This window comes from Phyllobates terribilis, unplaced genomic scaffold (genome assembly GCF_046119375.1).
Source record: "Phyllobates terribilis strain yellow unplaced genomic scaffold, ASM4611937v1 Scaffold_1__5_contigs__length_1240528914, whole genome shotgun sequence".
Classification (NCBI taxonomy): Eukaryota; Metazoa; Chordata; class Amphibia; order Anura; family Dendrobatidae; genus Phyllobates; species Phyllobates terribilis.
This window is the reverse complement of record NW_027362761.1, coordinates 759,991,995-760,017,917: the sequence shown is the minus strand read 5'-3', so window position 1 is coordinate 760,017,917 and position 25,923 is coordinate 759,991,995. Positions and strand designations below refer to the sequence as shown.

Sequence of the window (25,923 nt, the reverse complement as noted above, 5' to 3'; positions counted from 1 at the left end):
GGGCAGCAGACGTGCGCGCCCCCTACCGCCGTAGCACAGAAGGGAGGGGGAGTGTGAGTGAGTGCGGCGTGTGTAGGAATGTGAGAGCGGAGGCTCCCGTACCAGAAGCGCCGAGCAGTAGGCCCTGTCCGCTCCCCGCTGGACGCCGCTCTGAGTGCGAGGTGAGTGCCCGGTGCTCGTACAACAAGGGCGGGAACGTGTGGCCGATGTTTGGCGACCGCAGGAAACTTTTACTCGTGAGCGCGGCTACGGAGTCTAGGCCAAGTTTGCCTGTGCCCCGCGCTGGGTGGACGTGCTGCACGTAGCTGTGCGGGTCCTGACTGCTGCCTGTGCCATGGTCGCTGTCCGCTGCTGGAGAGCGCCGGGAAAGGCGCTGTCCAGGGCTGATCTCGGCCCCGACTCCCAGCCTCACACTGGGTGTGACCCTGGTGGGGGTGGGGAGGCCGCCCGCATCTACCGGGGACCCTAATAGTAAGGGGACGAGAACGGGCCGGGGGTCTCCTGCCCTCGCCCGTGGTGCTGATCTGCCCCGGGATGTCGCCTGCCGCTCCCTCCTCCTCCTGGTGCTGGAGCGTTTGTAAAGTTAGGAATATGGCGTCCCATCCCCGCCCCTCCGAACTTGTGGGCACATTGTGCGGGGCTGTAAACATGGCCACTTCCTCTGTCCGTGCCATAAAGCAGCCTCCCCAGAAGTCAGCCATCACGGGCGTGTGGGAAGTTTAGTGACTACAGAGGAGACGACATGATGGCTGCAGAATCATCAGTGTCTGCCCCCCCTCCCCGTGTAATCAGCACAGTGTCTGCCCCCCCTCCCTGTGTAATCAGCACAGTGTCTGCCCCCCCTCCCCGTGTAATCAGCACAGTGTCTGCCCCCCCTCCCCGTGTAATCAGCACAGTGTCTGCCCCCCCTCCCCGTGTAATCAGCACAGTGTCTGCCCCCCCTCCCCGTGTAATCAGCACAGTGTCTGCCCCCCCTCCCCGTGTAATCAGCACAGTGTCTGCCCCCCCTCCCCGTGTAATCAGCACAGTGTCTGCCCCCCCCTCCCCGTGTAATCTCCACGGCGTCTGCCCCCCTCCTCCCGTGTAATCTCCACGGCGTCTGCCCCCCTCCTCCCGTGTAATCTCCACGGCGTCTGCCCCCCTCAGTCCCGTGTAATCTCCACGGCGTCTGCCCCCCTCAGTCCCGTGTAATCTCCACGGCGTCTGCCCCCCTCAGTCCCGTGTAATCTCCACGGCGTCTGCCCCCCTCAGTCCCGTGTAATCTCCACGGCGTCTGCCCCCCTCAGTCCCGTGTAATCTCCACGGCGTCTGCCCCCCTCAGTCCCGTGTAATCTCCACGGCGTCTGCCCCCCTCAGTCCCGTGTAATCTCCACGGCGTCTGGTCCCGTGTAATCTCCACGGCGTCTGCCCCCCTCAGTCCCGTGTAATCTCCACGGCGTCTGCCCCCCTCAGTCCCGTGTAATCTCCACGGCGTCTGCCCCCCTCAGTCCCGTGTAATCTCCACGGCGTCTGCCCCCCTCAGTCCCGTGTAATCTCCACGGCGTCTGCCCCCCTCAGTCCCGTGTAATCTCCACGGCGTCTGCCCCCCTCAGTCCCGTGTAATCTCCACGGCGTCTGCCCCCCTCAGTCCCGTGTAATCTCCACGGCGTCTGCCCCCCTCAGTCCCGTGTAATCTCCACGGCGTCTGCCCCCCTCAGTCCCGTGTAATCTCCACGGCGTCTGCCCCCCTCAGTCCCGTGTAATCTCCACGGCGTCTGCCCCCCTCAGTCCCGTGTAATCTCCACGGCGTCTGCCCCCCTCAGTCCCGTGTAATCTCCACGGCGTCTGCCCCCCTCAGTCCCGTGTAATCTCCACGGCGTCTGCCCCCCTCAGTCCCGTGTAATCTCCACGGCGTCTGCCCCCCTCAGTCCCGTGTAATCTCCACGGCGTCTGCCCCCCTCAGTCCCGTGTAATCTCCACGGCGTCTGCCCCCCTCAGTCCCGTGTAATCTCCACGGCGTCTGCCCCCCTCAGTCCCGTGTAATCTCCACGGCGTCTGCCCCCCTCAGTCCCGTGTAATCTCCACGGCGTCTGCCCCCCTCAGTCCCGTGTAATCTCCACGGCGTCTGCCCCCCTCAGTCCCGTGTAATCTCCACGGCGTCTGCCCCCCTCAGTCCCGTGTACTCTCCACGGCGTCTGCCCCCCCTCAGTCCCGTGTACTCTCCACGGCGTCTGCCCCCCCTCAGTCCCGTGTACTCTCCACGGCGTCTGCCCCCCCTCAGTCCCGTGTACTCTCCACGGCGTCTGCCCCCCCTCAGTCCCGTGTACTCTCCACGGCGTCTGCCCCCCCTCAGTCCCGTGTACTCTCCACGGCGTCTGCCCCCCCTCAGTCCCGTGTACTCTCCACGGCGTCTGCCCCCCCTCAGTCCCGTGTACTCTCCACGGCGTCTGCCCCCCCTCAGTCCCGTGTACTCTCCACGGCGTCTGCCCCCCCTCAGTCCCGTGTACTCTCCACGGCGTCTGCCCCCCCTCAGTCCCGTGTACTCTCCACGGCGTCTGCCCCCCCTCAGTCCCGTGTACTCTCCACGGCGTCTGCCCCCCCTCAGTCCCGTGTACTCTCCACGGCGTCTGCCCCCCCTCAGTCCCGTGTACTCTCCACGGCGTCTGCCCCCCCTCAGTCCCGTGTACTCTCCACGGCGTCTGCCCCCCCTCAGTCCCGTGTACTCTCCACGGCGTCTGCCCCCCCTCAGTCCCGTGTACTCTCCACGGCGTCTGCCCCCCCTCAGTCCCGTGTACTCTCCACGGCGTCTGCCCCCCCTCAGTCCCGTGTACTCTCCACGGCGTCTGCCCCCCCTCAGTCCCGTGTACTCTCCACGGCGTCTGCCCCCCCTCAGTCCCGTGTACTCTCCACGGCGTCTGCCCCCCCTCAGTCCCGTGTACTCTCCACGGCGTCTGCCCCCCCTCAGTCCCGTGTACTCTCCACGGCGTCTGCCCCCCCTCAGTCCCGTGTACTCTCCACGGCGTCTGCCCCCCCTCAGTCCCGTGTACTCTCCACGGCGTCTGCCCCCCCTCAGTCCCGTGTACTCTCCACGGCGTCTGCCCCCCCTCAGTCCCGTGTACTCTCCACGGCGTCTGCCCCCCCTCAGTCCCGTGTACTCTCCACGGCGTCTGCCCCCCCTCAGTCCCGTGTACTCTCCACGGCGTCTGCCCCCCCTCAGTCCCGTGTACTCTCCACGGCGTCTGCCCCCCCTCAGTCCCGTGTACTCTCCACGGCGTCTGCCCCCCCTCAGTCCCGTGTACTCTCCACGGCGTCTGCCCCCCCTCAGTCCCGTGTACTCTCCACGGCGTCTGCCCCCCCTCAGTCCCGTGTACTCTCCACGGCGTCTGCCCCCCCTCAGTCCCGTGTACTCTCCACGGCGTCTGCCCCCCCTCAGTCCCGTGTACTCTCCACGGCGTCTGCCCCCCCTCAGTCCCGTGTACTCTCCACGGCGTCTGCCCCCCCTCAGTCCCGTGTACTCTCCACGGCGTCTGCCCCCCCTCAGTCCCGTGTACTCTCCACGGCGTCTGCCCCCCCTCAGTCCCGTGTACTCTCCACGGCGTCTGCCCCCCCTCAGTCCCGTGTACTCTCCACGGCGTCTGCCCCCCCTCAGTCCCGTGTACTCTCCACGGCGTCTGCCCCCCCTCAGTCCCGTGTACTCTCCACGGCGTCTGCCCCCCCTCAGTCCCGTGTACTCTCCACGGCGTCTGCCCCCCCTCAGTCCCGTGTACTCTCCACGGCGTCTGCCCCCCCTCAGTCCCGTGTACTCTCCACGGCGTCTGCCCCCCCTCAGTCCCGTGTACTCTCCACGGCGTCTGCCCCCCCTCAGTCCCGTGTACTCTCCACGGCGTCTGCCCCCCCTCAGTCCCGTGTACTCTCCACGGCGTCTGCCCCCCCTCAGTCCCGTGTACTCTCCACGGCGTCTGCCCCCCCTCAGTCCCGTGTACTCTCCACGGCGTCTGCCCCCCCTCAGTCCCGTGTACTCTCCACGGCGTCTGCCCCCCCTCAGTCCCGTGTACTCTCCACGGCGTCTGCCCCCCCTCAGTCCCGTGTACTCTCCACGGCGTCTGCCCCCCCTCAGTCCCGTGTACTCTCCACGGCGTCTGCCCCCCCTCAGTCCCGTGTACTCTCCACGGCGTCTGCCCCCCCTCAGTCCCGTGTACTCTCCACGGCGTCTGCCCCCCCTCAGTCCCGTGTACTCTCCACGGCGTCTGCCCCCCCTCAGTCCCGTGTACTCTCCACGGCGTCTGCCCCCCCTCAGTCCCGTGTACTCTCCACGGCGTCTGCCCCCCCTCAGTCCCGTGTACTCTCCACGGCGTCTGCCCCCCCTCAGTCCCGTGTACTCTCCACGGCGTCTGCCCCCCCTCAGTCCCGTGTACTCTCCACGGCGTCTGCCCCCCCTCAGTCCCGTGTACTCTCCACGGCGTCTGCCCCCCCTCAGTCCCGTGTACTCTCCACGGCGTCTGCCCCCCCTCAGTCCCGTGTACTCTCCACGGCGTCTGCCCCCCCTCAGTCCCGTGTACTCTCCACGGCGTCTGCCCCCCCTCAGTCCCGTGTACTCTCCACGGCGTCTGCCCCCCCTCAGTCCCGTGTACTCTCCACGGCGTCTGCCCCCCCTCAGTCCCGTGTACTCTCCACGGCGTCTGCCCCCCCTCAGTCCCGTGTACTCTCCACGGCGTCTGCCCCCCCTCAGTCCCGTGTACTCTCCACGGCGTCTGCCCCCCCTCAGTCCCGTGTACTCTCCACGGCGTCTGCCCCCCCTCAGTCCCGTGTACTCTCCACGGCGTCTGCCCCCCCTCAGTCCCGTGTACTCTCCACGGCGTCTGCCCCCCCTCAGTCCCGTGTACTCTCCACGGCGTCTGCCCCCCCTCAGTCCCGTGTACTCTCCACGGCGTCTGCCCCCCCTCAGTCCCGTGTACTCTCCACGGCGTCTGCCCCCCCTCAGTCCCGTGTACTCTCCACGGCGTCTGCCCCCCCTCAGTCCCGTGTACTCTCCACGGCGTCTGCCCCCCCTCAGTCCCGTGTACTCTCCACGGCGTCTGCCCCCCCTCAGTCCCGTGTACTCTCCACGGCGTCTGCCCCCCCTCAGTCCCGTGTACTCTCCACGGCGTCTGCCCCCCCTCAGTCCCGTGTACTCTCCACGGCGTCTGCCCCCCCTCAGTCCCGTGTACTCTCCACGGCGTCTGCCCCCCCTCAGTCCCGTGTACTCTCCACGGCGTCTGCCCCCCCTCAGTCCCGTGTAATCTCCACGGCGTCTGCCCCCCCTCAGTCCCGTGTAATCTCCACGGCGTCGGCCCCCCCCCCAGTCCCGTGTAAACTCCACGGCGTCGGCCCCCCCCCCAGTCCCGTGTAAACTCCACGGCGTCTGCCCCCCCCAGCCCCGTGTAAACTCCACGGCGTCTGGCCCCCCCCAGCCCCGTGTAAACTCCACGGCGTCTGGCCCCCCCCAGCCCCGTGTAAACTCCACGGCGTCTGGCCCCCCCCAGCCCCGTGTAAACTCCACGGCGTCTGGCCCCCCCCAGCCCCGTGTAAACTCCACGGCGTCTGCCCCCCCCCCCCCCTTTGTAAACACCACTGCGCTCCCCATCCCCCCCCCCCCAGCCCCGTGTAAACTCCACGGCGTCTGCCCCCCCCCCCCCCTTTGTAAACACCACTGCGCTCCCCATCCCCCCCCCCCAGCCCCGTGTAAACTCCACGGCGTCTGCCCACACCCCGCTGCGCTTTCTCTATGGCGCCCCCACCCTTGTCCCCCTATTGACTGTCTAAAATACTGAAGCTGCTGAGTCTTCTGAATGATTACCTCATATTCGGGAGCTGCTGTTTTTGTTAGTTCTAAAAGGGAGTTTCCAGGATTATTACCATGTTCAGTTTAAAAGGACTCTGTCACCACGGAATGACAGTTATAGCCAAGTACAGGCGCTCCGTGCTTCATGGCGGGGTCATTTATATACACCTTCTCATCTGTTTGTTTACCATCTATCTCCACCATTCTCTTGCTCTATGAAGCCAGAGCTGTCAGTCAAAAAAGAGGGGGGGGGGAAGAGACTGAGCAAAACCAAGCAGGTGGGAAGGTGTAGTTATAGTTGAAACCAGAGGTTTCCATACACTGTATAAAAAGACACATATGCATGTTTTTGTCAATATCTGACATGAAATCAGAATAAACCTTTCTCGTTTTAGGTCAATTAGGATTACCATAATTTTTAATATTTGCCAAATGCCAGAATGAGAGAGAGAATGTTTTAAGGCATTTTTATTACTTACTGCAAAGTCAAAAGTAAGATTACTATGCCTTTAAACAATTCTGGACTGCCCATATGATGATGTCATGTGTTTAGAAGCTTCTGATAGCCTTACTCAGATGTTGCCCAAAAACCTAAGTGCCCACGATGCAGAAATGCTGCAAATTTTTCACTCCTCTCCCTGGCAGGAAAGACGCAGGTAGAAGCTTTTGTCAAACGTTTTTGCATGCATTTCTGCATGCGGGTTATCAAGCGCTTTTCCAAGCGATTTTAGCATCACTTGGAAAAGTGCTTGACAACTTGGTCACACTATATAAATCCATGCAAACGGCATGGATTTCTATAGTGTGACCAAGTTAATAGTTAAAAAAAAGAATAAAAATGTTAAAAAAGAAAATTATACTCCCCTTCTGATGGCCCCCGGTCTTTTCTCCGGTGCGTCCGGTCTCTTGTACGGCTCACGGTGGTGTAAAAGGACTTTTCATGACGTCATTTAGTCATGTGACAGGTCACGCGACCGCCGACATTAGCGTCATGGAAGGTCCTTTTACACCATCGCAAGCCGCCGGGGAGCCTGGACGCATCGTACACGAGACCGGGGGACATCAGAAGGTGAGTATAATGTTTATTTTTTATTGTAAATTCTTTTTTTTTCCACTACTATGGTACCCGGGACTGGATGAGTCTCCTCTACTCCAGACCCGGGTACCATCCGCTTAATATCCGCATGTGCACATGTAGTCATGCGGATATTAAGCGATTCAATGCAAGTCAATGGCGGCAATTACGCTGCGTGTCCGCAAAATTAATGGACATGCTGCGTATTGATAATCCGCAGTGGAAATTCCCGCAGCATGTGCACAGTACATGCGGATTATCATTGGGGACCATGGGGTACGTATTACCAAGCGTTTTTTTAAGCTTTTTCGCTGCGGAAATTCCGCGGCAAAAACGCATAGTGGGTACGCAGCCTTAGAGACACACCTGTGTATGTATTTTAATGTACACCTGAAACACATTGCTTGTGTAGCATCATGGGAAAGTCTCAAGAAATCAGCCAAGATATCAGGAAGAAAATTGTGGACTTGCACAAGTCTGGCTCATCCTTGGGTACAATTTCAAGATACCTGAAGGTGCCTCGTTCATCTGTACAAACAATTATACGCAAGTACAAACAAGATGTCCAGCCATCATACCGCTCAGGAAGGAGATGGGTTCTGGGTCCCAGAGATGAACGTGCTTTGGTCCGAGATGTGCATATCAACCCAAGGACAAAAGCAAAAGACCCTGTTAAGATGATGATGGAAGCTGGTAAGACTTTGTCAATATCCACAGTGAAGAGAGTACTGTATCAACATGGGCTGAAAGGCCACTCTGCCAGGAAGAAGCTATTACTTCAAAAGAAACATAAAAAAGCCAGATTAATGTTTGCAAATGCACACAGGAACCTTAATTTTTGGAGGCATGTCCTGTGGTCTGATGAAACTAAACTTAAACGTTTTGGGCTTAATGACCATCGTTACATTTGGAGGAAAAAAGTAGAAGCTTGGAAGCCTAAAAACACCATCCCAACTGTGAAACACGGGGGTGGCAGCATCATGTTGTGGGGTTGTTTTGCTGCAGGAGGGACTGGTGCACTTCACAAAATAGATGGCATCATGAGAAAAGAAGATAATGTGGCAATACTGAAGCAATATCTCAAGAGATCAGCCAGAAAGTTAAAGCTTGGGCGGAAATAGGTCTTCCAAATGGACAGTGACCCAAAGCATACTGACAAAATGATAACAAAGTGGCTTAAGGATAACAAAGTCAATGTTTTGGAGTGGCCATCACAAAGCCCTGATTTCAATCCTATTGAAAATTTATGGGCAAAGCTGAAAAGGCAGGTGCGAGCAAGGCGACCTACAAACCTGGATCAGTTACACCAGTTTTGTCAGGCGGAATGGGCCAAAATTCCGACCAACTATTGTGAGAAGCTTGTGGAAGGATATCCCAAACGTTTGACCCAAGTCATTCAGTTTAAGGGCAATGGTACCAAATACTAATGAAATGTATGTAAACTTTTGACTTTGCAGTAAGTAATAAAAATGCCTTAAAACATTCTCTCTCTCTCATTATTCTGGCATTTGGCAAATATTAAAAATTATTGTAATCCTAATTGACCTAAAACGAGAAAGGTTTATTCTGATTTCATGTCAGATATTGAGAAAAACATGAATATGTGTCTTTTTATATAGTGTATGTAAACTTCTGGTTTCAACTGTAAATGTTTAGCCCCGCTGTGAAGCATTGAGCAGTGGGACTTGGTTTGAACAGCCATTCTGTGCTGTCCCTTTTTTAATCAGTGGCTAGTGTTTATCAATCATGAACAATAGGTTTATCATTTACTGTAAAACACGGTTATGTTCTGTTCACTTTAACTTTTATTCTCTTCTAATGGAATTTGGTCCCTCTTCAATATACAATGCATAACTGGAAGTTCACTTTAGTTCTGTCCATAAAGGGTCTTCCCTAGAAGGAGGTTACCAAGGGCTATGTGGGGACATCAAGAAGGGAATGTCTTTAAGGCAAAGGGGGTAATTTATCAAAAGCATTAAAGAGGTTGTGCACTACTTGGACAACTCCTTCTCAATCCTCATGTTTCCCCCTTTTAAAATAATAGCACTGATACTGGCCTGCGGTGCCGGCGGAGTTCCAGCGGTGTTGGCACTGTCTCTCCCTAGATTGTGTAACATTGTCATGTTACGCAATCCCTGCGGCCAATTGGCACTGGCTTCACTCTCGCCAGCTTTCTTATGAATCACATATTTCTGGAGGAAATGAGAGAGCTAAAGCTCTGTGATTTGTCCAAAGGTGAGGAGAGTGAAGTCAGCACTGATTGGCCGCAGGGATCACATGACTTAACAATGTTATGCGATCCTTAGGAGAGGAAGTGACAACATTGCTGGAATGGCGCCGGAGGCAAGTATAAGTGTTCTAGTGAATAACCTCGTTAACACCACTTTTCTCGTGTACAAACATGGCAAATTTTGACTCTTACCATTTTCTTTTTTTTGTTGTTTGAAATCCTCTCTTTTGATCAATGCTTTTTTAATCATGCACCCTATTGTGACGTGCTGTGTGAAGCAATGCTCATTTGTTGATTATCGGCCAGTATTTAAAAGGCTGACATTTGCCCAACAAACAAGTAATTGTCTGGTGAAATGATTTTTAAGTTTGTTTAAAAATGAACATGTTTTTTTGGCAATATATCATCCTGTGTGAACAGGCCCTGTGATGCCAAGAACAATGACACTTTTGTCTACATAATAAATTGTTGGGAGTCCAGCCACTGGTGCAACCCCCGATCATGAGAACGAGGGATCCTAAGTCCAACCCTTGGCAGTCTGTCAGTCCCATAGTCAATGAATTGGATGGCAGGGTGCATGCTGGACCATTATTCAATTCAAACTTGGGGCTCCAGACCACCTTTTCATGATTGTGAGGGAGTCTGTTGTCGGACCCCCAGTAATAGTGCAGCAGGCTATGCTTTCCTACATTGGAGGAATGAAAAAGCTATACTGACATATGTTGGCATGAGGTATGCCATTTAAATGTACAGTGCAAACGTCTTGTTCTGGGACCTTCCGCCGTGTGATAACTCACATGACCTTATTGTCTATGGTCACAGCCTTTGTACTTGTCCTGAAAGCTTGAATATCGATCTGTGCAAGTGTGGATTCTTGTACATAGTTTGAGGACATGGACCACAGAAAAAATGTTAATGTATGTAAATTTTTGATACATAGATTATATTCCAAAGGACCTTCAACTTGATGTATTCACCTGAGCTTATGCTGCAGTGAAAAATCTTGCTGTAATGAACCATTTCATGTGGAAGCATATAAATAACTGCAATGTTGTTGACACTTGTTTCTTTCTATAATTTCTCTATATTGCTTGTAGGGGTATTTTTGACTTATTATCCAATTTGCAATGTGTCTTTGGCTTTTGTTCTCATATGTTTTCTTTTTCCTTTTTAGTATTCGCCATGGCTACACAAATGGTTAGCCAACCTAGTGGCAGCAACTTATTTTGTAACAGTGGCAACTTTGGCATTGGTGACATGTATGGTTTACATGACCTTTCTAAAGCAGAGATGGCAGCTCCCCGGCTCATCATGCTAGCGAACGTTGCTCTGACCGGAGAAGCTAATAATGGCTGCTGTGATTATTCCATGGACGAGGACAGACAAATGGCTGAATTGACAACTGTTTATGATACTAGCTATTCAGATAGTGATGGGGAAAGAATGGAATTAGAAGAGTCAAACATAGCCGGTGAGTCTGATTTGCTTGAGACCATGGATGAGGAACCTTCTGGAGTCCAGGAAGAGAAACCATGTGACCAACAACCCACCAGCCCAGGAACTAGTTTGGAAGTGGAACCAGAAAAGAAAAATGAGACCCCTCCTTCCAGAACTGAAGACAAAACAAAATGTGTAAAAAGCAAGCCTTTTAGGTGCAGACCTTGCCAGTATAAGGCAGAATCTGAGGAAGAGTTTGTTCATCATATTAAGGACCATAGCGCCAAGAGGTTCATTGATCATGACTCAAACAAAAATTTGCAGGATTCAGGCTCTTGTTCCCCTGAGGAAGTGGACTTTTCGAAAGGACCTATCCGATGTGACAGATGTGGCTATAACACCAACCGTCTTGATCACTATTTGGCCCATTTGAAGCATCACAATAAAGCTTCGGACAACGAGCGGGTTTACAAGTGCACCATATGTACCTATACGACAGTTAGCGAATATCACTGGAAGAAACACCTCCGAAATCATTTCCCAAGGATTGTTTATACGTGTTCACAGTGCTCTTATTTTTCTGACCGCAAAAATAACTATATTCAGCATATAAGAACACATACAGGTAATGTTTTGAAATGTAGAAGTTGCGTAAACCTGTCATTTAAAGGGGTTTTATATAAATACAGGACATCCATTGTGCAAGTTCTCCAACTATCTTATACTCTGTTAATATCCTTCACCATTTTTAGGATATTTTCTTGTTGTTATGGACCAGACCTCTCTTGACAGTATATTTATTATACCATTGGTGCAACCTGTGCAGCCGCACAGGGTCCCAAGAAGTAAGGGGACCCACTGCCACATCCAAAACAAGTGGAATTGTGCATTATGATACGCTATTGGACTGCAAAGGGCCCATATACTGTTCTAGCACAGGGGCCCTCTTTTGTCTGTGTCCACGCATGTATGGAGCAGTAAGGATATATTCACATGTTGCAGTCATGTCCATGTTTTTTACATGATATAACCACAACCCTTTAGAATTCCAGAGAGTCTGAGTCACCAAACAGTGATTTTTGTATGGAAAAATGTACCTTTTATTCCATCTTTTAATATTGGCATAGCAGCAATAAATAGATAATTCAACCTTTTGGCCATATTTGGCCTTTTTAAAGTGAGAATTACAATGGTAAAATACAGGTATTGAAATTCTGGCTTGAAAAGAGCCAAATATGGTAGCATTGTCTTGTCTTTTTATTGTTGCTGTGCTATTTTAAAGATGGAATAAAAGTTAAACTTTCCATGTAAGAAACATTGTTTGGGGCCTCGGACTCTCTGGAATTCTGCTCTTCTTTGGACCTGGTGGGAGGTCAAACCAAGTAAGCACAAAATTCCCCAATAGTGCACAAGATTTGCTCACTGGAGTAAATAACCACAAGCTTGTGCCACAATTTGTGAAAAAATGTAATCTGTGAATATACTCAGAAAGCCACAAGCCACACAATGGCAAAACTGCCTGTGAATACGAAAAAATATTTACATGGACGTAAAAATACAGCAAAATAAGAAAAAAATTAACAAAGTATAGGTGCTCTCTCGTATACGGTAATATGAACGTATCAAACGTTTCTTAGCTGCTCACTTTGACCAAAAAGAGACCACAATAGCTATAGAGAACGTTCAATGTAAAGTAAAAATAAGGCTCTATTCACATGTCCGTCTATCCTCTCCATTTGTCTGTTTGGTTTAGAACAGATCTACAGAATTCACATCCTGTACAGTCCTATTTCAATCGGAAGCAATAGTGCCCCATTGTGCAAAAACAGATACCTAGCGGACCAACAAAAATATGACGGACGCTATATAAATCGGGACCATCTCTGCTTCCATTTCAAACAGGAATGCACGGGGTCCTCATTCAACTTATCTGTTCTGTTTGTCTGGTCTAAACAAAACACGCATAAGGAAAAGATAAACGGACATGTGAACATAGCCTAGTCTTGTTACAGACAAAATACAGTATCACAAAAGTGAGTGCACCCCTCACATTTTTGTAAATATTTTATTATATCTTTTCATGGGACAACACTGAAGATATGACACTCTGATACAATGTAAAGTAGTCAGTGTACAGCTTGTGTGTAACAGTGTAAATTTGGTGTGCCCTCTAAATAACTCAACCCACAGCCATTAATGTCTTAACCGCTGGCAACAAAAGTGTGTACAATGAACTTAAATGCCCCCCCTTCCATTTCAGAACAAGTCCGTCAACCTGCTTGTGTGTCACAAAACCCGAAGAGGGGTATTAGTGAATGAATAATAGTATATGTTCCGGAGTATATCATGAGTCTCATCCCTGGTTCTACAAGAACTATCCTTTAACGAGCAGCACATTGTAAGGACAGACTTTCTGTCTTTGAATGTTAAAAGAATGTATTGAATTTTAGAAGGTGACAATCTTTTAAATGGTGAAGAATGGAAACACAAGGTTTTAGAAAGATTTATGGAGATGTTAGGCTGGATTCACATATCCGTGTTTCGCAGTTTCAGAGTAGATCGTGATGTATGCACGGGTTGTGGGTCTGCTGACCTGAACCCAGCAGCCTTGTATAGGACTATGAGGCTGCGTGCCCACTATGCGTTTTTTAAGCATTTCCGCAGTGTAATTTCCGCAGCGGAAGCACTTAAAAAACGCTTGTTAATAGGTCTGCAATGGTCCCCAATGACAATCCACATGTGCTGTGCACATGCTGCGGAAATTTCCACTGCGGATTATCATTGCGGAAAAATCCGCAGCATGTCCATTAATTTTGCGGAATTGCGACTTTCGGCCGCCATAGGCTATCATTGAACCGCATAACATCCGCATGCATACAAGTATGCATGCGGATGTTATGCGATTCAATGCGCAGATGGTACTCGGGTCTGGAGAAGAGGAGACTCTCCTCCAGACCCGGGTACCATAGTACCTGTAGTTAAAAAAGAATAAAATAAAAAAAACATATACTTACCTTCTGATGGCCCCCTGTCTGCTCCCGGTGGCGCTGCTGGCTCTTCAGCTGCTCGCGGTGGTGTAAAAGGACCTTCCATGACGTCATTTAGTCATGTGACAGGTCACGCGACCGCAGACGTCGGCGGTCGCGTGACCTGTGACATGACTAAATGACGTCATGAAAGAGCACTGCGAGCCGCTGAAGACACCGGATAAGGAGACCGGGGGCCATCGGAAGGTGAGTATAATGTTTTTTTTTTTGTTTGTTTTTTTGTTTTTACTGCATGGATTTATATAGTGTGACCAAGTAGTCAAGCACTTTCCAAGTGATGCTAAAATCGCTTGACAACCCGCATGCGGAAATGCATGTGAAGAGCGCTTCACATCCGCATGTGCCTGGCAGGAAAACGCATGTACAATCCACATGTACAATCCGCATGCTTTTTTTCTGCCAGGGAGATGCAGAAACGCTCAGGAAAAAATCCGGAGCATTTCTGCATCGTGGGCACATGGCCTTAATGTGAGAAATACTTACCTAGTTTATTAGAACTTTCATTTTACTGTAAGTTTTTTTTTTGTTTGTTTTTTTTTATAGATTTTCGAAAAAAAGACAAAACCAAAAAAGGGAATTATATTGCATATACAGAAATGGAAAATAATTATGATTAATGTCCCCAACCCTCCCTATACCATTCATTTCTAGGTGCTATAAATTTTATTTATTTAATGGTATTACAGAGGGTTTGCACCCGTAGAAGATAGGCTGACCATGTTCACATTAAGCCATAATATATTACATATTGCTACGTGGCTGCTCATTGGCTATCACCCATTCGGCACAAAGATATATCTGTCCAGCAACATGTTGGCTAAAGCAAGTCCTGGAAATTTTAGCCATGGTGACCACAGCTTTTCATATTTACCATATACACCTCTCAATCTATTGTTCACATATTATAACTGAGTTAATTTTATCAATAAATTCTCTTATGACAGGTGGTGTAGGTTGGATTCAGTAACGAGCAATCAGTTTGCGAGCAGTCTACAATAAACGCCCAATATCCGTATTATCGAATGTGTTTGTCAATTCCTCCCCTTAACCAAGTATACACAACTTGGGACATTTTAATGCAAAATACCTTATCTAATAGGTCCAATATCTGTGAAGTTTTGGCAGTTCCACAACAAATGGATCAGATCAGCTTGATCCATGCAGCATTTGGGACACCTGGCATCTGATCTACAGCCAATCTTTTCCAGAATTTCTGGCGTTCTATAGAACCCGTGTACTATATAAATTTGCGAGGGTCTTTCACCTTCACCTAAGGATAACCTCTACACTAAGCTTTAATTTGCAGAAAACGCAACTTATTAAAGGCACAGACTTATTTAATTTTTAATTCTTATGTATAATCCTGTTCATTGTGCCATTTGAATTTTTAGAGATTTAAATTTATTTTTCTTAAATATATAATATTTTAATCTGCCACTGAATCCTCTATCCTTCATTTTTAGGTGAACGACCTTATCAGTGTTTTATGTGTCCTTATTCAAGCTCACAGAAAACTCATTTGACCAGACACATGCGGACTCACTCAGGTTGGTTACAGATAAGGCTTGAATATAATATTTGTGACATAGCCAGCAATAGCTGCTTGCATTTAACACCATTAATATGATTGTCCCAAATATGATGTAAATACATTCAGTTAAGATATGTTTTCTTTAGTACTTTAAAAGAAAATTGCATGCAAAAACACACTAGGATATATTTATCAATACAGTCTAATTCTTAGACCAGGAGTCCTCAAACTATGGCCCGCGGGCCACATGCGGCCCGCGGAGGACTTTTATCCGACCCGCCGGGCTATGGGCGGAGGAGAGGGGAGCGGTGTCAGCGCCCGCCCTTCTCCCCCGCTTGCTCAGGGCCCCGGCAGGCGGATACTTACCTCTCCCCGTGCCTCTGCAGATCCGCTGTCTTCCAGCTCTGCGCTTCCTGTGATGTCTCAGGTCAGAGGGTGCGGTGACGTCTTTACACCGCGCCCTCCCGAGTGCCGTCACAGGCAGCGCAGAGCGGGACGACGACGACGCGACGCTGGAGTCCAGACCAGAGTAGAGCAGCGGCAGCAAGTGAGAAGTGAGGTGAGTATTGGATTTTTTATTTTTTTTATTTTTTTTTTTAATGTATGGAGGCATAGGTCATTATATGGGGGGGTGACATCTGCAAGGGGTATAATATGGGGGGGGTGACATCCTGCATGGGGCATGATATGGGGGGTGACATCCTGCATGTGGCATTATATGGGGGGGTGACATGCTGCATGTGGCATTATATGGGGGGGTGACATGCTACATGGGGCATTATATGGGGGGTGACATGCTGCATGGGGCATTATATGTGGGGGGGGTGACATCCTGCATCGGGCATTATATGGGGGGTGACATCCTGCAAGGGGTATAATATGGGGGGGTGACATCCTGCATGGGGCATGATATGGGGGGTGACATCCTGCATGGGGCATGATATGGGGGGTGACATCCTGCATGGGGCATGATATGGGGGGTGACATCCTGCATGGGGCATGATATGGGGGGTGACATCCTGCATGGGGCATGATATGGGGGGTGACATCCTGCATGTGGCATGATATGGGGGGGTGACATGCTGCATGTGGCATTATATGGGGGGGTGACATGCTACATGGGGCATTATATGGGGGGTGACATGCTGCATGGGGCATTATATGGGGGGGGGTGACATGCTGCATGGGGCATTATAAAGACAGGGGAGTGATATCCTGCATGGGGCATTATATGGGGGGGTGACATGCTGCATGGGGCATTATATGTGGGGGGGTGACATGCTGCATTGGGCATTATAAAGACAGGGGAGTGATATCCTGCATGGGGCATTATATGGGGGGGAGTGATATCCTGCATGGGGCATTATATGGGGGGGGTGACAGGCTGCATGGGGCATTATATGGGGAGGGTGACATGCTGCATGGGGCATTATAAAGACAGGGGAGTGATATCCTGCATGGGGCATTATATGGGGGGTGACATCCTGCATGGGGCATTATATGTGGGGGGGGGGGTGACATCCTGCATGGGGCATTATATGGAGGGGTGACATCCTGCATGGGGCATTATATGGAGGGGTGACATCCTGCATGGGGCATTATATGGGGGTGACATCCTGCATGGGGCATTATATGGGGGTGACATCCTGCATGGGGCATTATATGGGGGTGACATCCTGCATGGGGCATTATATGGGGGGGAAAGGGACATGCTGCATGGGGCATTATATGGGGGGTGACATCCTGCATGGGGCATTATATGGGGGGGAAAGGGACATGCTGCATGGGGCATTATAAGGGGGGGAACAGCCTGCATGGGGCATTATAAGGGGTGGAACAGCCTGCATATGGCATTATAAGGGGGAAACAGCCTGCCAATTGGGGACATTTACCTGCCTATTGAGGACCGATGCTGCCTATTGGGGACATTTACCTGCCTATTGGGTACAGTTACCTACCTATTGAAATACCGGTAGATTTAACTTTACTTGTTCTTCATTTTAAATATTGTATTTGTTCCTGTATTGTATTGTTTTTTTTACTACAAAATAAGATATGTGCAGTGTGCATAGTAATTTGTTCATAGTTTTTTTTAAAAACTGTATTCCGGCCCTCCAATGGTCTGAGGGACCGTGAACTGGCCCCCTGTTTAAAAAGTTTGAGGACCCCTGTCTTAGACAGTACAAACTTAGACTAGACAGTCCTAAAATGGTCTGGATTGATTGTGGTGGTTCACGCTTATTTTTTTGATACGCAGTGTTGCATGTTGGGGTCACACCCCACTTTTTTCCAAGGTCATGCCCCTTGTTAGACAAGGTACAGAAAATGTCCAAACCTGTCAAGATAGTCTCTTAGTGAAAATTCTGCCAGAATTGTGGTTAATTAATAAATTAGGCTTCATAAATCTCTCCCAATATATTGAGTATTACATATTGAATAGTATTAAAAACTATGCTTTTCAATACAGTAAGAATAAGCAGTTTCCAAATGTAAGCCAGAATGGCATGTTTGGTTCCTTGAAACCTATGGCTGCTGCAGAACGATTGACCTTCATAACTTAAGCCCCCGTCTCACATAGCGAGATCGCTGCTGTGTCACGGTTTTGGTGACGCAACAGTGACCTCACCAGCGATGTCTCTGTGTGACACTTTGCAGCGATCAGGCCCCTGCTGTGAGGTCGCTGATCGCTGCAAAGTGTCCTGGACCATTTTTTGGTCTTTGCCCTCCCGCTGGTCAGCACACCTCGCTGTGTGTGACCAGCGATCAGACTGGTAACCATGATAAACATTGGGTTACTAGGGGCACACGCGCACCTAGTAACCCGTTGTTTATCATGGTTACGAGCCTGCTAAAGTGAGTGGTAACCTCCCGCTCACCGTAGCCGAGTGGTAACCCTGATAAACAGCGGGTTACTAAGTGCGCGTGTGCCCCTAGTAACCCGCTGTTTATCATGGTTACTAGCCTGCTCCTGCTTCAGCAGGCAGGTAACCAGGAGCAGGACATCGTTGAAAGATTCTTTCCACGATGTCGCTGCTCCCCTGATCCCTGGTGAGCCTGCCTGTTTGACAGCTCACCAGCGACCACATAGCGACGCAGCAACGATCCCTGACAGGTCGTATCGTAGTCGGGATCGCTGTAGCGTCGCTAAGTGTGACGGGGCCTTAAGTCTTAGCTGTTACACAATGAGCATGCACAGAGGGATTTATTGCAGCGCTCGAATTGTGCAACTAATCTAGGTTCTCTGCGCCTAGTCTATTACTTTCCAGCTGCCGTCTTTGTCTTTTATCAGTGCCGCTCGGGCATTTCCTAGTAGTTTGTGACCTGCCAGATTTATCCAGAGTTTTCTGGCCAGTCCAGAAGACACAACTCAATGTACAGTACAGACCAAAAGTTTGGACACACCTTCTCATTTAAAGATTTTTCTGTATTTTCATGACTTTGAAAATTGTACATTCACACTGAAGGCATCAAAACTATGAATTAACACATGTGGAATTATATACTTAACAAAAAAGTGTGAAACAACTGAAAATATGTCTTATATTCTAGGTTCTTCAAAGTAGCCACCTTTTGCTTTGATGACTACTTTGCACACTCTTGGCATTCTCTTGATGAGCTTCAAGAGGTAGTCATCGGAAATGGTCTTCCAACAATCTTGAAGGAGTTCCCAGAGATGCTTAGCACTTGTTGGCCCTTTAGCCTTCACTCTGCGGTTCAGCTCACCCCAAACCATCTCAATTGGGTTCAGGTCTGGTGACTGTGGAGGCCCGGTCATCTGGCGTAGCACCCCATCACTCTCCTTCTTGGTCAAATAGCCCTTACACAGCCTGGAGGTGTGTTTGGGATCATTGTCCTGTTGAAAAATAAATGATGGTCCAACTAAACGCAAACTGGATGGAATAGCATGCTGCTGCAAGATGCTGTGGTAGCCATGCTGGTTCAGTATGCCTTCAATTTTGAATAAATCCCCAACAGTGTCACCAGCAAAGCACCCCCACACCATCACACCTCCTCCTCCATGCTTCACGGTGGGAACCAGGCATGTAGAGTCCATTCGTTCACCTTTTCGGCGTCGCACAAAGACACAGTGGTTGGAACCAAAGATCTCAAATTTGGACTCCTCAGACCAAAGCACAGATTTCCACTGGTCTAATGTCCATTCCTTGTGTTCTTTAGCCCAAACAAGTCTCTTCTGTTTGTTGCCTGTCCTTAGCAGTGGTTTCCTAGCAGCTATTTTACCATGAAGGCCTGCTGCACAAAGTCTCCTCTTAACAGTTGTTGAAGAGATGTGTCTGCTGCTAGAACTCTGTGTGACATTGGCCTGGTCTCTAATCTGAGCTGCTGTTAACCTGCGATTTCTGAGGCTGGTGACTCGGATAAACTTATCCTCAGAAGCGGAGGTGACTCTTGGTCTTCCTTTCCTGGGCGGTCCTTATGTCAGCCAGTTTCTTTGTAGCGCTTGATGGTTTTTGCAACTGCACTTGGGGACACTTTCAAAGTTTGCCCAATTTTTCGCATTGACTGACCTTCATTTCTTAAAGTAATGATGGCCACTCGTTTTTCTTTACTTAGCTCCTTTTTTCTTGCCATAATACAAATTCTAACAGTCTATTCAGTAGGACTATCAGCTGTGTATCCACCTGACTTCTGCACAACACAACTAATGGTCCCAACCCCATTTATAAGGCAAGAAATCCCACTTATTAAACCTGACAGGGCACACCTGTGAAGTGAAGACCATTTCCGGTGACTACCTCTTGAAGCTCATCAAGAGAATGCCAAGAGTGTGCAAAGCAGTCATCAAAGCAAAAGGTGGCTACTTTGAAGAACCTAGAATATAAGACATATTTTCAGTTGTTTCACACTTTTTTGTTAAGTATATAATTCCACATGTGTTAATTCATAGTTTTGATGCCTTCAGTGTGAATATACAATTTTCAAAGTCATGAAAATACAGAAAAATCTTTAATTGAGAAGGTGTGTCCAAACTTTTGGTCTGTACTGTAAGTCTGATAGCCAGAACAAGACACACAAAAGCTTACATTGAGAGGTGTGACCATTACCTCTGACTTTTGGACAGTCAGAAGTTGCGGTCACAAGATGGCGATGCAGGACTGGAGAAGCGCCTGTTTTTCATCGGGCACCAATGTGTTTTCCCAAATTTGCCTTTGCAATTAGGTCTATGACAGTTAATTGTTGCAATCACTGTATGAGATTTTCACCGTTAAGCATTCCACCCATATCATAGTTTCAGTTTTTACTTTTGACTACTAAATTTATCACTGCACAATTGCTTCACTTAGTAAATCCTGTAATAGGGTAAATTATAATACAAGTTCCAATGTGATAATATCTTTTGTGACAAGACCTCAGAGGTGTGAAGAACAGGTAATTAACCGAACCGCAATAAGTTATGTATCAATGATAAAAGTGCCTTCATAGTTTCCATTTTAAAAAAAATATTGGCAGAATTTGTGAAATATTGTATTCTAGATCAAAATTAGAATCGTTTGATTCCTAATCTTTGGTTTAGCCTTTAGGTAAATGTGTGTTAAAAAAAAAAGAACAGCTACATCTTGACAGGTTTCATACCTACACATTAGGGTGCTTTCACATTACATTTACATGTTTGTGAGTTCCGTCGGGGCTTGTGTCCAAATTATCCCCTCCCCCCGGATGTATGCGCCAACGGGGGCCATAGACTATAATGGTGCCAGCAGAGCGTAAATGCTCGCAAATGATGCACGTCAGAATGCACGCTTCCTCTGCTGGCACCATTATAGTCTATGGCCCCCATCAGCACATATGTCCGAATCCAGTTTGGCGGGGGATTCGGACGCAAGCCCCGACTGGACTCACAAACGTGTAAGTAAACGCAATGTGAAAGCACCCTTAGGCTGCGTGCACACGATGCGTTTTTCATGCGTTTATGCTGCGGAATTTCCGCAGCGGAAACGCATCAAAAACGCATGGTAATCCGCACCCCATGGTCCCCAATGGCATTCCGCAATGTCAATGCACATGCTGCGGATTTTTCCACAGCGTTTCTGCTGCATTCATAAATCCGCAGCATGTTCATTAATTTTGCGGAAGCGCCGCCATTGACTTGCATTGAGACGCATAGAATGCGCGTCTGTACATTTGTACAAGCGGCTTCTATGCGTCTCTATGTGCGGATGGTACCCAGTTCTGGAGGAGAGAAGACTCTCACCCAGACCTGGGTACCATTGTACCTGTAAAAAAAATAATAAAATAAAAAATAAAGTTTATACTCACCTGTCCAACTGCTTCTCTCGGCATGCCGGCAGCGCTGAAGGACCTTCGGTGACGTCACAGTCATGTGACCGCAGTCCCTTCACCGCTGTGTCTCGCGATATGCCGGCAGCCGGGAACCAGACAGGAACGAGCGCTGCTGCACACGCCGGGGCCTCGGGGGTGAGTATAGCTTTATTTTAAGCATTGTTTTGCGGTCACACTATATAAATCCATGCTGTTTGCATGGATTTATACAGTGTGACCTAGTTGTCAAGCACTTTCCAAGTGATGCTAAAATCGCCTGGAAAGCGCTTGTCAATCTGCATGTGGATCCGCATGTATTCCGCAGGAAAAAACGCATATACAATCTGCATGCGTTTTTTCTGCCAGGGAGATGCAGAAATTTTCTGCATCGTGGGCACATAGCCTTTGATTAATGAATGAAGACATATGGAAATATTTACCTGCTTTTTTCTTACCTCCTGGCAATTGAAATACATTGTTGTGTTGCTTTTTTTTCTGTAGCTCTGTAAAAAGATGTAATGCCGTTTTTACGGCTCGCAGAAATGATTCTATAACTGTCATGAATGCTGTCATCATACTGTCTTTAACAGAAAATCTGTTTTGTTTTTTCTTAACAATGCTTTCATTGGAACAGTTGGGTATGGATTTTTTTACTCCTATCTGATGTTGCATGTTTTGTTCATGATGTACTTTTTATTTACTTTTACTTATATATTTTTTTTCTTTCAACTTTAGGCTATCACTATACGTGTTTGGCTCAGTTTGATTTTTATAGCACAAGTAGTCGCATCTCTCTGGGAACATTGGAAATGTCTATTGTTCCCCGGGTAAGAAGACAACTCTTTGCTGTTTTGAGTTGTCCCAGATACGACTGTTGGAAGGCAGTGCAAGAATGGTTAACCGGACTAGAAATCTGTGTTGAAAAGCCTCAGAGCTTTGTGCATAGTCACCCATGTAGAGCTGACCTTAAAGTGATATCATTTAATATTTGATGTGCTTGTGTCATCGATATGTTTTAATTTCTTATTTTATATGCAACTTAAAAAAACTATTTTTCTTTATGTAGGTGAAAAGCCATTTAAATGTGAGCAATGCAGTTATGTTGCATCAAATCAGCACGAAGTGACACGGCATGCCAGGCAAGTCCACAATGGACCAAAACCTTTGACATGTCCACACTGTAACTACAAAACTGCTGACCGCAGCAACTTCAAGAAACATGTTGAGCTACATGTTAATCCAAGACAATTCATGTGTCCCGTGTGTGATTATGCTGCGTCGAAGAAGTGTAATTTGCAGTATCACATAAAATCCAGACACTCTGGCTGCGCTGACATAACCATGGATGTTTCCAAAGTCAAACTGAGAACAAAAAAAGGAGATGCCACAGGTTCAGATGTTGATTCAAGTAAACAAGAAGAAAAGGAAAACTCTGATGTTAAAAGTGAGCCTCCAGAAAAGAAATCTGATGTGAAACCTAAAGTGGATAAGGAGAAAGGTGTAAAGGTGAAGCGAGCTGCCAGTCCTCCTGTTGGGCAGATCACCACTCGAAGCCACAAGTCCACTTCTAAGACTGAAGAAGATAAAAACCCCGATAAAGGTAAAGGTGCAAAAAGGAAGTCAAGTGTGGTATCTGAGAAGCCACTTAAGATGAACGAAGCACAAAACAGCAATGTAAAGAAGAGGAGGTTGGTACAGAAAAATAAGCATACCCACAAAGTTTCCAAAAAAACAATCCGAGGTGGAAAATCTGAGAAACAGAAAGTGCCTTTGAAGAAAACTTCCGACAAGAAACCATTAAAAAATAAACACAAGAAGATGACTGTATCAAACAAAACTGCTACTTCAAAAAATAAATCTAGTAAGTCAACAACTCAAAAGGGTTTTGAACCTGTTGAGATCAGGAACACTATTGATGAAACCAACAGTGTACCACTGGCTGAAAATGGTCTTAAATCTTCTACAGAGCCTACACAGGTGGAAGCCAAAGCCATTACAAAAGCATCAGAGGGGACTTTCTTGGGTACACAAAGTAAAGCCAAAATAAGCACAGTTAGCGAAGGAGCTGTTTCTGATCCCAACATGGAATCTACTTCATCTACATTGGAAAGGACACCTGAGTCCGATAAGTTGCTCTTAGAGAATGTTAATGAGCTTGAACCCAGCTCTGTAATAAGCTCAGCTACTGAGAATGAGCTTGAACCCAGCTCTGTAATAAGCCCAGTTACTGATAAAGATAATGAGCTTGAACCCAGCTCTGTAATAAGCTCAGCTACTGAGAATGAGCTTGAATCCAGCTCTGTAATAAGCCCAGTTACTGATAAAGATAATGAGCTTGAAGCCAGCTCTGTAATAAGCTCAGCTACTGAGAATGAGCTTGAAGCCAGCTCTGTAATAAGCCCAGTTACTGAGAATGAGCTTGATCCCAACTCTGTAATAAGCCCAGTTATTGAGCATGAGCTTGATCCCAACTCTGTAATAAGCCCAGTTACTGAGCATGAGCTTGACCCCAACTCTGTAATTAGCCCAGCTACTGAGCATGAGCTTGACCCCAACTCTGTAATTAGCCCAGCTACTGAGAATGAGCTTGTTCCCAACTCTGTAATAAGCCCAGTTACTGAGAATGAGCTTGTTCCTAACTCTGTAATAAGCCCAGTTACTGAGATTGAGCTTGTTCCCAACTCTGTAATTAGCCCAGCTACTGAGCATGAGCTTGACCCCAACTCTGTAATTAGCCCAGCTACTGAGCATGAGCTTGACCCCAACTCTGTATTTAGCCCAGCTACTGAGCATGAGCTTGACCCCAACTCTGTATTTAGCCCAGCTACTGAGCATGAGCTTGACCCCAACTCTGTATTTAGCCCAGCTACTGAGCATGAGCTTGACCCCAACTCTGTAATTAGCCCAGCTACCGATAAAGCTAATGAGCTAGTACCAAACTCTGCAAAAAGCCCAGTTGCTGACAAAGATAATGAGCTTGAACCCAGCTCTATAATAAGCCAAGTTGCTGACAAAATTGAGCCTGAACCCAACCCTGTAATATGCCCAGTTACTGATATATCCACTGTGGAGACACAACGTGCTCCTGATTTACAGCCTTCAAACATTGCTTCTGCTGCACAAAACTCTGAATCCATTCCTGAAGTGGACTGCAACCATGAGATGAGTGCCTTGCATTGTAGTGGAACTGTAAGTGAGGAATCGGAAAATGTCAATGAATCTGAATCAATTAGTAGTTTAGAAAAGCACAAAGAACTGGAGCAGACAACCCCAAGAGACACAGAACAAGTTCTCTCTCCAAAAATTACACAAGATATAAACCATTGTGATCCAAAAGAAACTGTGCATACACAATGTGAGGCTACTAGTCATGAACCTCTGGACACTGATGAGGACGAGGGAATCCATAGCCATGAAGGCAGTGAGATCAGTGATAATATTTCAGAAAGGAGTGATGACTCTGGCCTAAACGGTTTACAGTCCCCTCAAGAGACCCTAGAATCGCAGCCTCTTCTTGAAGTGCCTTCTGTCTCGACCAGTGTCTCTAATGAAAGTTTTGTGTGTATTTTTTGTGATCGCGTATTCAAGAAAGCAGAAGAATATACAAAGCATCTGAAACGTCATTTGGTCAATGTTTATTACCTTGAGAAAGCAGCACAAAATAGATTATAAAATAAGTAGAAAAAAAAGAATCCAGATGGAAAGTTGCATAAAACTATATATTTAATGATGGGGTTCTTCCTGAACGTAACGGAGTACTGCTGGATAGCTTGAAAATGACATGGTATTCCATTGTGGCAAAAGACGTGTACCAGTTAATTTTTCATTTTTTGTCAGTATTCCATGTAACAGTCCTGTTCAGCATAACACCTGTTACTACAAACTTAGCTTTTCACTACGTACAGTATATATCTATATTATTACAAGTATAAAACTCCTAGAAATACATTGGAATCATGGAGGGTGGGACTTTCCTAACCTAAATCATGCAGTTGAGATTGAAAGAAGGGACAATATTGTTTTGCTCAGTTCCTAGTTTTGTTCGCTACATAAAATGAAAGATATAATGTTGCTTTTTTTGGAGGGGTGGGGGGTGTTTTTCAGCCTTTCTGAAAATACGTCTGGGCTATAAACAAAAGCTTGTAAGGGTATATACCATTTTATATATCGTATTCCAGCGTATGTTTTATGTGCAGGCCTTTAGGTGCATTTTCTTTTTTTTTTTTTTCTTTTTTTTTTTACATAAAAGTTAGAAGGAAACTAATAAGATAACTGGTCCCATTTTCATTGAGATGAGTTGTGCCTTTTTCATGACAAGGAATCCTAAGTTAACATCAGTCACCCTGAAGTAGCTTTATATGACATTCCTCAATTGGAGACTAGAAGGCCAATGTCCTGCTGCATAGGTTGAATAGATAGCACATATGTTTGGATAGTTCTTTTTTTATATGGTAATGAATCTGCTTTCCACTCTCTTATCCATGAGCAAGTGCTTACTGAAGTGCGCATGCCAGCAGTGCTGGA

At 48.1% G+C, this 25,923-nt stretch overlaps 1 protein-coding gene across 1 annotated transcript; it reads left to right on the top strand.

Annotated features, from left to right (window-relative positions):
- On the top strand, positions 1-25,248 carry REST (RE1 silencing transcription factor). The gene is made up of 4 exons (XM_073636928.1): positions 1-161; positions 10,280-11,167; positions 15,053-15,136; positions 22,466-25,248. Exons 2-4 carry the CDS (start codon positions 10,288-10,290, stop codon positions 25,069-25,071), a joined length of 3,570 nt encoding a protein of 1,189 aa, XP_073493029.1. The 5' UTR covers positions 1-161; positions 10,280-10,287; the 3' UTR covers positions 25,072-25,248.
- Positions 25,249-25,923: the final 675 nt, after the last annotated feature.